The 17,842-nt window shown below is 37.9% G+C and overlaps 1 protein-coding gene across 7 annotated transcripts; it reads right to left on the bottom strand.

The window, feature by feature from the left end:
• Positions 1-10: 10 nt before the first annotated feature.
• Positions 11-14,802, bottom strand: cblc (Cbl proto-oncogene C, E3 ubiquitin protein ligase). Of its 7 annotated transcripts, none has more exons than XM_026371408.1 (14): positions 14,616-14,802; positions 13,652-14,077; positions 8,478-8,624; positions 8,225-8,381; positions 6,777-6,898; positions 6,285-6,422; positions 6,114-6,201; positions 5,878-6,009; positions 3,688-3,876; positions 1,577-1,738; positions 1,332-1,405; positions 1,142-1,219; positions 955-1,010; positions 11-651 (listed from the first exon to the last, which is right to left on the bottom strand). In XM_026371408.1, the coding sequence occupies exons 2-14, from the start codon at positions 14,026-14,028 to the stop codon at positions 524-526; spliced, it is 1,848 nt and encodes a 615-aa protein (XP_026227193.1). In that variant the 5' UTR covers positions 14,029-14,077; positions 14,616-14,802; the 3' UTR covers positions 11-523. The 7 variants fall into 7 exon arrangements, with proteins under 7 accessions (XP_026227193.1, XP_026227192.1, XP_026227198.1 ...); XM_026371407.1 differs by having other exon boundaries at positions 13,652-14,049; XM_026371413.1 differs by having other exon boundaries at positions 13,652-13,896; positions 14,616-14,801.
• Positions 14,803-17,842: the final 3,040 nt, after the last annotated feature.

Raw genomic sequence — 17,842 nt, 5'->3', positions numbered from 1 at the left:
ATGAAACAACTTAAAAGCAGTTACAGGTTTATTTGTTTGATTTTACTACAAAATAAGATTGTGTCAAAAGGTTTACTCGGGTAACATTTAGAAGAACAAACGTATAGTATAGGTTAAATGATGAGGTAGCATATATCTACTTTTTATATATTCTGGGTATTTTACTTCACCTCTTCGATTGTATAATTAAATATTTAATTATTTTTTGTTATTGCATGGAGGCTCAGAAAATGCTTCGCCTATAAGAAGCCTGTGTGAGACTACGTTTTGGAATCAGTACTGACGCAGTTCAGGAGATAATCATGACACTGTGTAATTCCTGAACAGTAGGAGGCCTCATTGAGCCTCAGTCTGTCCCACCCTCGGGTCTCAACTGTGGCACATGGTCACTGACAGTTAAACATGACGTCAAAACAAAGTCACCAACAGCAAATTTCTCAACCGAAGACATTTTAGTTTCCAGGTATTTCGCTATTCATTTTAAAAGTCTTTACACTGCAGTGGTGTGTTTTCTACCTCTTTGTCAGGATGACATTGTTCTCGTCATTTCACTGAGGCCATATTTGTCTTTTCTGAGACCTGCTCTCTTTTCATCCTTCTCTCTTCTTCTCTCTTTGACTGGGTTAGAGGGGCCGAGCCATGCTGCTACACCTACACACAAACACAAAAACAGGTCATACTAGAATGCACTCATTTACACAAGAAGTCTAAAAACCTAAAGAGATAAGAAGGACTGTATTTTCCATAATCTCTCAACCCTCTTTCTGTGCTGACATTTGATTTTGAAATGAGATAAAGCAACTTTTAAACAACAATAGCATCTACTCTGATTCAATTCTAGGAGATTATGTTATTTACATCTTCTTTGAATAGGAATTTCTAAATATTGTGGCGTAATCTCAATTTATTGCCAAAACTGTATGTGACCCTGCAGAGTGCAAATTTATAGCTTACTGTCAACATTTCTCTGAGACGAAGGGGGGAACGATGCTTCTGTGAGGTATTCGACACTGTGCAAAAACAAAAAAACAAAAAACGACAACACAGGCATTGAGTTGAATTAGTGCATTAATTTGAACCACACTGAAAACATGCACAGGTTACTGTGCTGTGAATCTCATAGCAGACAGCTGTCAATCACCTCTGGGAGAGTGAGTGTGGCAGAGATGTCCCACTGAAGTTCCCCTCCTCGCTGGTGGTTGACTCCTCTGCCTGATTCCTAGTGGTACGTATATACAGCATGTTATGCTTTTCTTAGGAAGGAGATCGCTGTAGCAGTGAGTCTGTAGAACTGTCACATGCCCACATTTAAACCCCCAAAGGCTACTTACTGCTGTAGTATGTCGTACCTGTTCATACTGGTCTGTTGTTTGTATTTTCTACGTGTTTCACTGTGACTGTGATCCTGTTGATAGGAAACATAAATATTACTGCACTGAAACTACAGTTGGTGAATCTGCAGAACTGCGCAGGAATTAACGTTGCTCAGAGTTGAGTCTCTGTGGGCAGTGGAGAAAACGATCACTTCCATCAAACCAGAAAGACATAACACAGCAACAATATGCAAATAACTTACTGAACCTACTGAGCCGGAGTGGAAGTGTTTGGCCAGCATCTTGGTTTCTGCTGCCTGAGATTGGCTGGAGGGAGATGGACAGTGTGTAGCTGGGATGTATTTAGGGGGAAGAGGTGGAGCGCTGAGGTGGGAGCTGGGAATCTGATAATCCAGACTTGAGAGCTGTTGATATGAGGGAGAGAAGCTGTAATAGTCAGTGAGAATGAATAAATAATGCTTTAATCTCTTCATTTGAGAGAGATACAAAAATGCAGGAGACAACAAGGAGTTTAATATGTCCATTTTTAAGTTACACTTCTGCTAACTCACTTAGGTACCACAATGTGGTAGAAGTAAAAAAAAAAGTGATATAACCAAAGGGACAGAAAAACACAGAAAAACAATGTTAGCTATGCTCTGTGGCTTTACATAGCAGCGTTATCAAACGCTATTATCAGCCTGCTAATTTGCAAAAAAATGGTGACAAGATTTGTTGTCAAGATGTTTATCATGTTTAGCAGCGTCGCAGGCTAACATTTTCCAAATACAACGGAGAAAAAAGTAGCCCACAGTTATGATACAGTTTTCAGGTAAATAAAAAAAAAAAGAGAGAGAAATTACAATTTTAACCTAAAGAGGTCACTGAAGCAATAAATAGATAAATGTTAAAGTAATTTTGTGAGTCCATATGGACCCAAGTGGCGACTTTATGGTGTTCACAGTAATAGACACGCACAAGGTCACAGTGACCTTAATCTTTGACCATAAAATGTAATCAGTCCATCCGTGAGTCTAAGTGGCTGCTCAAATTGAATTCATCATAGTGCCGTGATCAAAAACTGAACTGACCATTGCTGTTGTTGCATGTTTGGTAAACTTAAAGCACACATTGGTGCTATTTCTCAGGATGCCTGCTCTTGGTGTACGGGAGCTGTTTCACTACATTTATAGTAAAATGGTGTCTCATGTTGTGGACCTCTCTCCTCATTAGCACTAAAAAGAATCAGCTCTTCTCATCTGATACTAACCTAGATATAAGGCACGAGAAGCAGGCTGCAGTTCAAGTAATATTTAGTGCCAGAGCAATTTTAGACCTTTTTTTTTTCTCTTTATATTTATAGTATATCTTCTCTGCTTCTCTTTGAGCAAGTCACACACGTAAAGTGTGAAATCACTTTTGAGCTAAGCTCTACAAAATTATGCCAGATATAACAATATATCCTGTGGCTACCAATGCCCACGACAGAGGCTCTCATTAAGGTAATAAATTCATCTCAGGGAAGCGTAATTCTCCGGCAGTACTCGGCTTATTGTGTTTCACATGGTTTGTTGGAACGTTGTTGCTTTATTTTAAAACCAAAATGCTGTTTCAGGTCGCGTTTTCTGTGTTAGTCATAGATTAATGTTCCCTCCTACTAGGAAGGCAGGTGTGCTAACATTTAGGACAATGCATGTAACAGGTGGTAACAAACCAGAATGTATTTTATTAATATGTCTCCAGACTTCAAGTTGATAGTCCCAGGTGAAATGGCGTGGTGCTGAAGTGGGATCGAGATGCACAATCAGGGTAACTTTTCCCTTTTAATTCTCTTTATTTACAGAGTAAGTGTTTTAATTTTCATTTTACCATTATTATTATTTTAAATAATTGGTTAAATTGTCCTAGTTTGGATTTGCTTTGTAAATATTTGACTTGTAGGTAGGTAGCAAAAGAGTAGGAGTAGACTACAGAGCTAGTTCCTGCTGACTTATGCATGCATTCACTGAGTGCGTCTTTACCGATTAAAACTTTCCTCTTAAAAATGTATATGAAATCAAAGAATGCCAGGTCATTCCAAATTGAAATGTGCAATCTGTGCAAAAATGAATTGTGTCTGTCTGTTTTTGAGATGTCTCAGCACTCACTCAATCACTTAGGGCATGTACAAGTGTACCAGATTAGAATCAGTCCAGGGTCACCAAAGTCATGACTATTCTTTGTCTGCGAGTTATGAATGTACAAAAACAAATAAATGCTTCAAGCTTCATTCATTTGGCCCAAAGTAACTTACATTATCACTTGCTAGCGTGGCTATAATTGAGCAAAACAGTGGGCATATATATATATATTGCAAAAAATCAAATTCCCACACCTTTTTCAGGGCAGCCATTTCCTTCACCACCAGTTCAATGTCCTCATGGTCCTCCTCTGCATCATCTTCATCATCCTCCTCCTCCTCCTCCCAGGGACCGCTACCTGGCAGGTAGGGCTCGATGAGTATGGTCTCTGTTCCTCTGATGTCGCAGCGACAGTATGGGCAGGTGTGGCCAGCTGACTTCTGCTAGATAGTTATCAATGACAGGTCATGGGCAGAGTAATGGAAACACTACGTGAATGTGAAGACCCACTGTCACGCATTACCGCTTCATGTCCTTTGAACTGTGTATAGTGGAACATGCTGGGCATGCCTTCACAGAACAAAGCTATCAGTTTTTCGAAAGATGAAGGAGTGGAAAATACCATGTTCAACAGACACTGTAGATTGTGGTTTTCCACAAATGCTAAGATGAGAGTGAATCGTTGTAACGTTTCCTTTTTTTTTATTTCTAGCCCAAAGACTTTGTGTTTCCCCAGCTGGAGGATGCTCATATCATGCATTTGTGTGGCGAGGATTTAGATGCAATTTGCTTTCTTCTTTTATTATTAGTTGTTTTTTTTTGTTTGAACTAAACAAGATATAATATAAACTTTAGTGTTGCGTGCATGTGGATTTTAGTACTTTTGAAGACTTCCAGGCTAAGCAGTTCCCTAGGTCCCCAGTCTCAATTCAAACTTTAGCTTGCTGCACACCAGTTTGAAAGACGTGATAGAACTTTTAGGTCGACACAACCTACCTACAGTCGATGCAGCTGGAGATGCGTGCAGAAGAAATTGTGTCTGAATTATTTTAAAATAATAAGTTATTTTCTAAAAGCGAATAAAGTGTGTGTAAATCGTGTCTTAATTAAGGCTAATTTCCAGCTTTTCCACTGTAGTGTAAAGTCCATGAAGCCATACCCCCATTTTCTTGTGCATATGTCTTTCTCTCCTTCTCCCTCTCTCTCACACACGCTGTATCAAAACGAATGTGACCGACATAGTTCAGGGAGGATGTGAGGCTTAGCTCACACAGGAAGTCCTCAGCCAAATGTCAGGACATGCTGCTCTGCACCTTTGCAAAAATATAAACACCTCCTGAATTGATGGGAGGCCACTCGCTGGCTGCTTGACAGAAATAGTACTACAGCATGACGCTGCCAAACGAATTCTGATTGGATGTCTACAACATCACTCTGTCACCAAAAGAGGAAGCAGGAAGTCGGGGAAGCCCCATTGTTGGAGCAAATGTGCATAAGCACATGCTGTATGCATGACAACAATATTGTGATATATAGACAGACCTTTAGGGTTTGTGATAAAATGAAGCAGCTATCATTTAACAACCCTCTTTTTGTGAATTATTAAAGCTTTCCAGTGAATAATCAAACTACGCAGTTATGCAAAAAGTGTAGGAGTGAGTCCATAGCTTCTTTTGTGGTCTGAGAGGACTGGGGAGTTGACATGTTTGTGGGTGCATTTTGACCTTAATCACAACCACAGATGTTCTGAATATTTCTATGTTTTTAGAATCTGGTGCAATGTGCAAAAAACTGTGCTAATCTGGTGAAGGCAGTGCCTTCAAATTGATAGTTGACTGGAATGGGAATAAGTGGATATAGATGCACTTTAAATTAAAGTTTTGCTCAGCTAAAAAACTCTTTCTACAATTTTATATTTGAATAAAATGCTAAAGATTCTGTAGGCATTAAGGTTTTTAGTGTATTGGTTTACAGTAAGTTAAGTTGTGTGCAGAAGTGGTACCCAGTGCATGGAAACAGCAGTTGTTTTGCATATGTCACAGTTGACACTGCAATGTTATTTTATCCAATGCCTGTAAATGTTAAAACAACACAACATTTTCTTATAGTGTGGGAGTTTCACTTATCGTGATTTGTTAAATATGATTTTTTTTTTTTTAACCCCAAACCACATTCAAATAACCAACACTCTTACAGTAGAGTAGGCCTGCAACCTACAATCAAACTATGTCAGAGCTGATTTTAATATTGGTCTACAAAAATAAATCTAGTTTAGTCAACCCAGACTGTTTCACATTACTGAACACATAACAACTATTACGGTAACACTGTGCCTTATTTTAGCAAATCAGCATGAGCATGTGGTTGATAAAGATTAGCGTTTGGTTTTAAAGCTGGATTGTCTGTTTGACAAGCTACAATTATTAAGTGAACCATCATCATACCTGCCAGCCTGTGAGGCAAGGTTGGCACAGGAGATGCCCGCAGGGCTGGATACGAGTGTCCTTATCCCTCTCTGCACAGATCTTACACAGCTGGAAGGTGCTGCCGATCTCACAGTAGAGCTCATACTGCTCCTGTTGTTGTGGCGATGGTGAAACAAGAGATATGAGCTATATTTTTTGTTTGCCACCGGCAGTTTACAGTAACACTGAGATATAAATAAAGAGCTTCTGCTTACTTCTGTAACTTTAACTTTGCTCCTCTGGGCTGTTTCACCCAAACCTGTCAGGTCAGGGTTCACATCACGGCCATCTGGATACAGGTAGCTGCATGCACAGGAAAAATGCAGCATTTAGACAAACCACAAAAAGGGGAAATAAATGAGAGATCTGAGTGTATTTGTCTTTACCAGCCCTCCCTGAAGCCCTGAATGAGGGCTTGGTAGAGAGGTGTATTCTCGGGAATGGTCTGGACGATGCCCCCTTCAATAGTCACATGGCCAATAGCCCACTGGCCCATTCTTGTGCAGCTCAGGCGGAAGATATAGCTGTAAGGGAATCACACTTGTTTACATGACAGGAAAGCAACAATGAAATAAACATAGAGAGTTTTAAACAATTAGGTTTGCAGATAAGTTACTTAAACATGAATTTGTTTTGGGCCGTATGATTGTTTTGCTCATACTGTTACTTTGGTTTATATTTGGTTCTATATTTCTATTTAAAAATAATGAAACATTTTTTCTAAAGGGTTTTTGGAGTGTAATGTAGCTCGATGTTGCTTTAAGCACTTTATTTTTAAAACTAAAATCAATTACCAGATTTAACTCAAGCGGTTAGCAAACCACTATGATCTGTGCTATTTTCATATTTGAAAAATATGTAGCATAGGTCATCCTAACCTTCCAGGTCTATGCAGGTAGTGTTCCAGACGAGCTACAACCTGGTCATAGGTAAGGAAGGCCATGTAGCCTGGATGGGTCACAGCTAGCTGGTTCCAGTTCCTCAAAAGTGACCTCCAGGGCTAAAAGAGGTCAGACTTGAGAATTAACAACAACAACAACAATGTAATGTGAGATAGCACTGGTATGACACTTCAAATTATCCAATCAGTCCCATTATTCTCTTCTATGGTCTGCTACACTCTGTCACGCTCTGCACAGTTCTTCAGATATTAGTCATATTAGTCTGACTTCACAAGAAGTGTCAACGGAACCTCTCCACAATCAGATGCACAAAATTGTTCAGATGTTGAAGATCTATCTATCTATTTATCTGGTTTTACCCCAAAAATAGCGTGGCACATTACCTTTCTCTTTTTTAAAGATATTTTTGGGATATTTTATCTTTCGTTGTAGTTGTAGCAGTAGAGGGGTAGACAAGAAACATGGGATAATAAAGGGATATGACATACAGCTGCATTTAACAATTTCTACACTTCTTTTTTTATATGAAATGTAATGAAAACTTTCAAAAGAAAAAACATTGTTTGCAATTCCTTGGTTTTCTGCACAAACCACCAAATGTTTTTCTTCGCAAAAAAGAGATCTCAGGAGGCCTTTGATCAGGAGTTGTTGATTTGCATGAAGATAGGAAGGGTTACTTAATAATCTCAGAGTTTCTGTTATCATCAGTCCACAGACATATTGTTATAAATGTAGACAACTTGGCACTGTGGTTACTTTCCATAGAAGTGTAAAAAAGAACCATGCCCCTGACGGAGCCCAGAACCAGGAATCGAGTAGGGAGGCTGTGGAACGACCTCAAAAAACCTGTTCACACCGGACACCCTAATATTATTTCTCAGCTAGAGCAGTTCTGTGATGGTCTATGAAAAGCACTAGCTTGAGTTATTGCTGCCAAAGGTGGTTCATCCAGTTATTAAAACTCTGTTGCCATTAATTTTATTTTATTTATTTATTTATTTTACTTGGCTGCATTTATTAAATACCTGAAATATTATGACTGTGTTTTATCAGCATAGAAATGTTGTGTATGTTGATGTTTGTGACTTCGGGGAAAATCAGATCAGATTTTAAAATTTGAAACTGATACTTTATCTTGTGAATGCATGTGGATTTTGTTACGTTTAAAGAGCGAGCCAGGCTAAGTGTTTCCCCATTTCCAGTCTTGAATCTAAGCTAACTGGCTGCTTGCGGTAGCTTCATATTTACTGTATAGATGTGCTACTACTACTACTATGACTACTACTACTACAGTAGTAGTGAATATGATAATAGTCTTTATAAACAATTCTCACCAAAGAAAGGGAATAAGTGTATTTCTCATATTATCAAACTATTCCTTTAAATAATCATTGTAGCGCCTGTATTAGAAACTTTGATCTCACCTGAAACAGTCGAGTGAAGATATCAAACTCAAACACAGATATGTGGTCATTACAGGTGAGATCTATAGTTGACTTCAGAGCCATGGACTCCATCCCTTCCTCAAATGGATGTACACTCCGCAGATGCTCTTTGAAAAACCTCCACTGAACTATACACCTGTTAAAACATGTAGGTAATATGAAACTAATGTGGCTGAACACAGAAAAAAATGTCACAAAATATTCCGTCATCATGAAAATTTAACACACTTACTTGTTTCCAAATGAAAACCTCCAAAACTCGTCAGCCTCTGACTTCGTCACCCTGTAGTTGTCGCCCTGAAAACATGCCCCAGGAAATATGCCCTTCAGCTCCCACAGCATGTGACTGAACAGCAAGGACAACTTGGTTAAGTTCCTCCTGAGAAAGACAGACATATCAGACTTTCGGTTAATGTTTGCGAAGCAGAATTAGATACACTCTGCCCAGAAATGATAATGCTTTCTGTCCCTATGGTATTAAAAAAATACAAACATGCACATGACAGTTAGATGACAGTACTTTCTATATTCACCTGCCTTTAAATAATCCTCACTTTACACATCTAGTTCTTATATTCTTAATAATTTTTTCTTTTATAATTTTAACTCTTATTTATCATTACTGCTATTGCTTGAAGTATCACTAGCTTCGTGTTGGGACACATCAACTTGCAGTGTGTGTGAAATTATGTGTCAAACCACGTAAGAATTTACAGCTGTGTGCTATTGTCTACTTGCAATAAATAAAAGGTGTAGAAATTGAGCAAATAAAATTCTACAGCTGCAGTTTTAAATGAAAAACTCTGTTGTACAATTGAATACACTGCTAATGCGTTCCATAGATGCACAAACACATACAGCGGTCCAGCTAGCAAACAGGATGCTCTCTGATGCATGCTTGTCTGTAAATACCACAAAATGTTCCAGTGGACTGAGTGTCACTTCAGGCCAGTATTTACAGGTCTCAGCACTCTTTCTATACTCTTCTAACGTATTCCATCAACTTCACTTTACAAGTCTGTAACCACTTCACACTTTATTTTTATACGTGTCATGTTTTCTACTGCTATGCAGCTATATGCAACAGGGAACCTTACACACAACTATCTACAATCACACCAGTGCTAAACACACGACAAACACACAACATATAAATATAGTCTCAGGAGTATATTTAAAACTTCCCTCCAGACGAGTGTAACTATAGTACTGGACACTAGATGTTTTGTAAGTGACTTCTTTGTTCTCTTTTAAGGTCAAACGCAGGTGAAAAAGGAATAAACACAAAACATGTTTGAGTGGAAGCAAACTTTCATTTTCAACACAAAATTGTCTCTACATGTTTTATTTTTTATGTAATCAAACAGACTGCAGTGATTCTTTGTTATATTTTGTAGATGTTTCAAAACAACCAAAACCATATTTGTGCTATTAACATTAAGTTAATTAAAGTAAAGTAACATAAGTTTAGCCGTAACTGTACAGTTAGGCCTATAAGGGAACTTTATCTTCATCTCAAGATGTCTGTAAAACAAATTCTTATCTTGGACATATTCTACACATCTGGCACACTTGGTTGGATGAAAGTTTGTCATATACTTTGCACCTTAATGAAGAAACCTCTATGGTGTTGAGGAGAGGAGAGTAAGAAAGGAGGAAATGTGTAAGCCACATCTCTCACTTTGGCTCGACCATGTGCTTAAAAATAACATGTAAACTAGAGAAGGGTTGTGGTGCGTTTACAGTTCATACACCAATGCAAATATCGGTTTGGACAAATTACTTCCACTAGTGAAGCTGGACAATCAATGTGTTGCGCTACAGTAATCAATTAAATTGGTCTTAAAGACATTTTTCATCAGCTTGATCAGTGTTCCTTAAAATAAATTATCTAAAATGTGCTGTTCACCTTAAAAAGTTCACTTATATTACACAGAGAAAATAAACATTTGTCATTTTTGAACACTGTTAGATCTCCAGCACCTAAATGGTAAAATCGTATACTATACTGTACATAACTATCTATTTATGGTTATACGGTGCTTTCATGCACCAGTAAGTAAAATTCTTCTTATGTATTATCAGGCACAGCAAGTTTAGTTTAGTGCCTAAAGCGATCTCTAAATTTCTAAACTCAAATCAATTTAGTGTTGTAAAGCCCACTGAGATCTGTTTTCAGTGTTTATTTGCTAACGTTTTACTGTTTCAATGACATACCTATGCCTTGCCTGCACCACATCTTTATCTTTGCTGGTAACAGACCACACAGAAACATAGTGTGCAGATGCTAATTGAATGCAAAAATCTTTAGCAGTACACCACTATTTTATTTCCAGGTGTTTATTCATTAATTAATAAATTAATTTAAACCTAAACTTAACAGCTCGAAGGTGAAATAACATTAAACGACGACGGCAACGAAACGGCAATGTACGAGAATTACTATTATTTTTTCTTTTCACTTCCACTCCAGGAAAAATCTGGACTTCTTAGTCTACTCAGTTGATCTAAAAAAATGGTTTCACATTATTTACAACAGCAGTGAAAATTTTATTTTACATGACCACATCAGCAAAACTAATCTGTTAACATAAGGCTGTATAAATGTTAAGTGTATGTCGGTTTCATATAAGAAATCTGATAGTTTCCAGTGCATATGCGTTTGCACATTTGCATGTATGTATCTTAAAATTCCAGTCAGATGAGGTTCAAAACTTTCGGTGTGTCACAGACAATAATCGTCTGGCTGTTAAACCTCACACTGTCGGTTTCTGTTACCTCCATAATCACTCACATCTTACTTCTGTTTTTATCTTGGTGACCTGACCAAAATTTTAGTGCTAAAGGCTAAGTTATTTTAACACTTAGCTATCAATACCATGAGAAAAAGCATGGTCAGAGGTATAAATAGCAGCAGCAAATAACAGCTTACTGGCTTGAGTCTTTGGGTGAACGAGCTCCAAAAAAGAAGACAATAAAGCAGGACATTCTAAAAAACACAAAAGAGGATATTTGCACAATTTGTCTTAGCCACATTACACATAGCACTGTGCGAATTTGCCACATGATTGCCCATGCAGGCATGACTGCGGTGACAAAGCCATCTGTTATCTTGTGTGTGCAGATGAAGATGACGAAACAACTCTTTAAATATGGCTTTTTTTGTCTTTTTGTTTTTATTCTGCTTGATAAAAGATGGTATAACAATTTTCATGTAAAAATGTAGCAGAAGTGAGGAAACTGTGTGTATGTATATATAATAGCCAGTGGATTTTCCTCACTTTTGCTGTACAACGTAAATTTTTACATGAAAATTGTTATACCCTTTCTTGTTATACCAAGTATTTATGCATACATATGTATATGTATGTATGTGTATGTATATATGTACTGTATATATGTATATATTTCCTTGAAACATCTTAGCCGCTTGAAATAGCCTGCTATTGTGTGGACATTTTCCCTCACTTATGATGGACAACATATATTTTTACATGAAAATTGTTATACCATCTCTTCTTATACCAAGTATATATATGTATATGTATGTATTTATGTATATATACCTGCTTGAAACACCTTAGCCGCTTGAAACAGCCGGCTCACTTCTTCTGTACAACATACATGATGTAGGATGAATTAAATCCTTTCTCCTGAAGTTTTTTTTGCATGAAATACAATCATGACATGATCATATTGTCGCATAATTCTGCTAAAGACAGATAAGATGTGCAGATGCTTACATGCATACATGGAATTATAATAATACAGCGATGAATACTAAGATTAAGACTTTTTACACTGATCAAGACGCGCTGTTTGTCAAAATGTTGAAATGTTAGTACTGACTACAGAAAAGATTGGGTTATAATCTAGCACTCCACATCTAGTATTTAGGCCACATGCAGGTTAGAAGATATAATGACAGAAGCGCCAAGCGTTATTTGTGAAGACACAGTGGATGGAACTAGAAAATATTTGTCCCAAGCTGCTTCCATTCAGAGGTTGTTCTTTCTGTTTCTATTTTCCCCACATTAGCATCACAAAGATGCAGGTTTGGCCCCTTTTTCCATCTACAGCATTAGTAGTCCCAACAGGAGCAGTGAACGCGACACAAACTCCAGATAAAAAGTCTATTTAGGCAATCCAAAACCTCCTTAAAGTGGTCGTTCAGTTTTCCTCTGACACATAAATAAGTCTTTATGTGAGTCAAGTGGTGTGAGCACATGTATAATGTATTTTAATAGATGGGATCTATAGATGGATAGTTCCATAGCTCAGGTTCTAGTGTCTTTGATTCAGTGTTAAAGGGATCACAGCCTCTATCCTAGCTGTCAAGCTTTAAGATTTGTGACTATTTATTTTAGTCACAAATTAGACTATTTTTGGACTTCTTGACCTTTTTGAAGAGTGTTAAGGATGTTAATAGTCCAAGAACCAGTCCCATTAAAGGGGACCAAATTTAAGGGATGAGCAGCCTCTGTTTTGCGCTACAGTCACCTACAGACTGTCAAAGCAGGTGGCAAAAAGAAAAGTGATTTCACAAGGTCAAATTAATAAACAATACGTTTCCCCCCCCAAAAAAACAAAATTCTCATACATCACTACAGATGTCATGGAAAACTTTTTAGATAAAGTTTTATCAGAACAAAAGAGAGAAATTCCTATAAAGAGTGAAACCTGTCCTACAGTGATGCTGTTTCTTCAAAAAGTTGTCACTATTGATTGTAATCTATTATAATGTCTTAAATGTGTGTAAGCACTATGATGACCATGAATGAAATTCCTTTAAAGTCCTCCATTTAGGTGGAGCGGCATCAAACACCATCTCAAAACAACAAGTCTTTTGAATAGAAAAATATATTTTATAGCTGATAAATGATGCTGACGCTAATTTGTATTATTAAGCTCCCAATTATTAATTAGATATTTAATCATTTATTCTATAAGATTGGTGAAAAATGTCTATCGCAAGTTCTGAGAGCCCAAGGCGATGTCTTCAAACATCTTGTCCAACCATCAGTCTAAGACTTAAAGGTGTTCAATTTACAATCAAACAAGTTGCAAATATTCATATTTTAGAAAGGGGAAACAGTTTCTTAAAAGTCAATGTTTCTATTTAATTTACTCCTGGTCAACTAAATAATTCTTAATTAATTCTCTCTAATTTCAGCTCTACGGATTTTTATACTAAATGAACAACATGTGAGGTTGGTAACACAGTCATGTGTGAAAGAATGAAGCACTTGATAAAAGATTTCTATAAAAGTAAGATAAAGTGATTTTTTGGCAAAAGACGCTAAATGTTGTTAATGACTTTAAAAATTTAAAAAACAAAACTTCCTACTAACATGTGCTTCTCTGGAGTCTCTAGTGTCTGTAGGTGTCAGCCAGAAACATTCTTACCTGTAAGTGGATGACTCCTCATATATCTTCTCCCGTCCCTCTTTAAACAGCAGCACAGCCTTTTCTGTCTTGTCCAGCAGATTTCGGACATGGATCCTCAGGTAGGTGGCCTCATCTCCGCGAGCCAACTGGCAGCCTCCCGCCCTGGAACTTCGGTAGGGGTTCCAAACCAGTGTGAGCATCGTTTTTGTCTCAGATACCAGGTCTGGCAGATATGGTGGACTGTTCCTCAGGCCAAGCCGGGGCTGAGTGCACAGTTCGTGGAGCTTAGTAAGTCTTTTCAGGGCCTTGTCCACCAGCCGCCGGTCTCCACTGGTAGGGGGCTCAGAGCTCAATCTTGGACTCTTAGACGCTCCTGAACCTGCTGCCGCCATCATTTTGCGGATGTGTGTTTGAAACTGAACCAAAACCACCTTAAATGTCAGTCTGTATATGTGTGGGGGAGGGACAATAAATAACAAGGATCCTATTGTGATGACAGATGTGAAAGTATGATGTTCATAAATGCCTGGATGTGTCTGAGCAGAAGTTAGAGGTGTCTGAGGGTTTAAGTTGACAGTTGTTTTTTTTTAACCCGGATTTTGAGTTCTCAGTTATAGATGAAATTCACAGATCTTAATATCTTTAAACAGCATCCATATTTAATGATAATAATAATCTAACAGCATTACCTCATCAAAGAAAGGACAGCAAGTGCTCTTACAGCATCTTAAAAGCTAAGAACCACGGCCTACGTCTGTTGGGCCTGTTAAGGCTCTATTAAAGACTCTGACAACACCAACACTGCAATACGAACAGCTGACCATGAGAAAGAGTGAACTAAAAACAATCAGAGGCTGACAGAAACAGTTCTTAACTTTGACCATCCCACTCATTTGCCTCCTGACTCTACCCACCCCTACACACTGAGCTTTCCTTGGCCCCTATTTATCAGAGCACACTCTTCACCAATAGTCATACGTACTTCTCAGCAGCACAGCAGTCCTACATTTTCTGGGTCCACAGGTCTGAGACATCTACACACAGCGGAAACATGTTCTCTGTCATGGCGTGGCTGTTTCTTCTCTGTCTATTTTTCTTGATGTCACCGTCTCTCTCTCTACTTGGTACAACCTTTGATTGGTTTCCTGGTTGAAGCCAGACAAACAGGTTTGTTTTCTTTGCTCTACTGCTCAGGCACACAAGCAGAGAGAAAGAGAGAGAGAGACAGAGAGGGAAGGGGAGGGAGGAAGACAGAGAGGTGTGGACTCAAAATTACACATTTACTAAGAATGAAAGTGGTGTGTATGGCCTGTGTAACAATATCCAGACAGGTGGACTACTTACTCACAGAGAGAAAAGCATGGGAAGTGAAAAGTAAAGGTCAAAGTTCTAGCCCATAGATATTGAAGTACAAAGATCCTCCTCCTCACCTGAGTTTTAGCAGGCAACACTTTAAACATTGTAGATTGGATTCAAACGGTATTTCATCACCGTTTGACATGAACTGTGGCATCTTATTCTTAACCTCTAGAGATCGCAGTGTTGGTCTTCTAACGCACCCACAACCTGTAATATTTTTTAAATGAACATTCGTAGTTTTCAGACGACTTATCCTAATGACTGCTGACTTTCCACTATCATGAGGTCGATGTCTGTGGTATTGAAATGTATCGCCTATCACTGAATGGATTGCTGTGAAATATGATTTTGCATGTGTCCTAAGAATGAATCGTATTCACTTTGTCGGTTTCTTACCTTTTCATTTAGCGCCATCGTCAGGCCAAAACATTTTATGATCAAATACCTCTAAAACTAATGACAGACTAGAGTTTGTTTACTAAAGAACATGGCAGTAATGAGGAAATTAAGGGTATTTCTGAATGGGCTTTTCCTTCATTTAAGTAAGTTATATTAAAGTTTGTGATGTTTAAATTTTCCGGCTAACATATTTTTGTCCTGACACCAGATTTAGAGTGCAGAGTGAAACATCTTTCCTCTAAAGGATCCCGACTATTTGAGAGAAATTCTCCCAGTTATTCTTTCATTTATATAATGTCAATAATTTAAGTTGATAAACTTAATGTTTTTGAGCCAAGGCCTCCAGGATCTGGATTTGGGGGTTTGTGAACAATAAAGTGTCTTGGTGTGAGACTAGTTTTAGTGGTTAGTACATCAGTGCTTTTGTCAGTAACCAATTGCTATAGCAGCAAATACACATATGGCTAACCTGTCAATGCATTTTAATCTAATGACTGTTGAACGTTATTTACTGGCTCACATAGAGGACCCAGCTCTAGGTATTAACTTCTTAAGGGGTAATAGCCTCAATATTTATGGTCTTTACTAGAACCATGCACGTTTCACTTACAAAACAACTCCACTACAGCCATCATTTACCTAAAATGCTACGTGATAGACTTGGACCACAGACTAGACTTTATCTTGAATATAAATATATATTTTTAAGATTGTAGTTGCACCTTCGCCCTTCTGTCACAAGGGGGTCCTCTTTTCATTGTTTTGTGTCTGTATAGGAGGACACATGATTTAACTGATGCCAGCTTGGCATTCACCATATAACAATGGATGGTGCAATCAGAATACTGCACCTCTATGATTTAATTGTTTATGTGAGTTATTTTGTTTACTTATATGTGTATGCTGTTATGCTGTTGAAGATCAGTAGAATTCACCCAGTGTCTAATTCATTCATCAGTACACTCTGTAAAGTGTGTGTTCCCAATGAGACTGGCTGCAAAAGAGGTTGGCCAGTATTTTTCATGCACAATGATACCTTTCGAGGAGACCATAATGGTTGAGTGCCCTAACAGCTGCTGAGCATGTTTGTCTAGTATCAGGGTGTTTTAGGGACTTTAAACAACAGCTTGACTTTCCGTTGCCCGCTCCACACTTCAGTGGAAAGAGGAAAGTCCCAAATTGACCCTGGTAATCAGACCTTAGTCTGAGGGTGGAGTAGGATGAGATTAAAGACTAGGAGAATAGATGTGATTTGTGTGTTTGAGCACATGTGCATGCATGTGTATTCAAATTTGGTGGTATCTCAGATGATTGATGTATTGGTTAATCTGTTGCCTCAGGTAGGTAACTGCAGACTTTAAAACTGAACTTGCAGTCCACAATTGAGAAATAAAAAGAATATAGGATGCATTCATAGAACAGATTCCCCATCTAAACTGAAAGTTCAATTAAGGACATGTCTATGCTGTCCTACATGTAGCCATGTTACATGTGTATTGATAGGACTGCACACAAATCTCTGTCTTCCTAAAAGCAGCCAAGTACTAGAAATCTAAAATTTTGCATTAGGCTTACTTGAGCTTCCATATTTTTTATTTACAACATCACATTTACAATGATTTTTTAAAATATGAAACATTTTGCGCCTAATGCGCTTTTAAAAGAAAGCTCATGTCTGTAGGAAACTACAATCTGCTTTAATCCACCACACCTGGGACAATATTGTCTGCTTTTTATATTATAATGGGATCAGAAAATAAGCAGAATATCATGTAACGTTTTGAACTGACATTTGAAAATCAGCATCAGGGCTGCTTTTATGGGGCACTACATGTTATCAACATCATAAAATAACATAGATGTTATGGAAGAAAAAACCTTTCCATGACATCATGAAGAGGGTGCAGAAAAGTTCAGAAAGGAAGTTTAACTTTCAATGTGTTTTTTTTGTTTTCACCCTTTTTCTGTTTTTACTTGACTCTGACAACAACACCTTGAAATGTTATGTTAAGTCTGGTTATATGCCCAACTTCACAATAAAAACATATAATTTCCCTGCTGTATTTTCTACTACTTCTGTTGGGGCTTTTGCACCAAAGAGAAAAACACACTCTACACAACTGTTGCTATACTTTACCTGCAGAAGACTTCTTCTACATGGCCCTTTAACCATAGTCTTGCTGTCAACTTCAAAAATAGCAAAGTGTGCCATTCGCTTTAATAGGTGGGTCAAAATGACTGTACACTTTTATTAATAACCTTTTAATAAAAAATAAATAAATGTGTGCGTCATTTAAACATACACAACCGTGACTGAACTGTTCTCGATGTTAGTGTGCATGAACACATAGCTTCTGTATAGGCAACTGATCCATACCCAGGCACAATTTATGTTTAACCTGATTTTACACACCTAAGTGCGCAAAGACGAGTCGACAGAAGCATCGATCC

This window comes from Anabas testudineus, chromosome 16 (assembly GCF_900324465.2).
Source record: "Anabas testudineus chromosome 16, fAnaTes1.2, whole genome shotgun sequence".
Classification (NCBI taxonomy): Eukaryota; Metazoa; Chordata; class Actinopteri; order Anabantiformes; family Anabantidae; genus Anabas; species Anabas testudineus.
The sequence above is the reverse complement of the archived record's forward strand: the minus strand, read 5'-3'. Positions and strand labels throughout refer to the sequence as shown.

Coding starts and splice junctions, on each gene's coding strand:
- cblc (XM_026371408.1), bottom strand. CDS start 14,028: ATGATGGCGGCAGCAGGTTCAGGAGCGTCTAAGAGTCCAAGATTGAGC. Junction 8,625..13,651: donor GAGGAGTCATCCACTTACAG/GTAAGAATGTTT, acceptor TGTCTTTCTCAG/GAGGAACTTAACCAAGTTGT. Junction 8,382..8,477: donor AGGTTTTCATTTGGAAACAA/GTAAGTGTGTTA, acceptor ATGTTTTAACAG/GTGTATAGTTCAGTGGAGGT.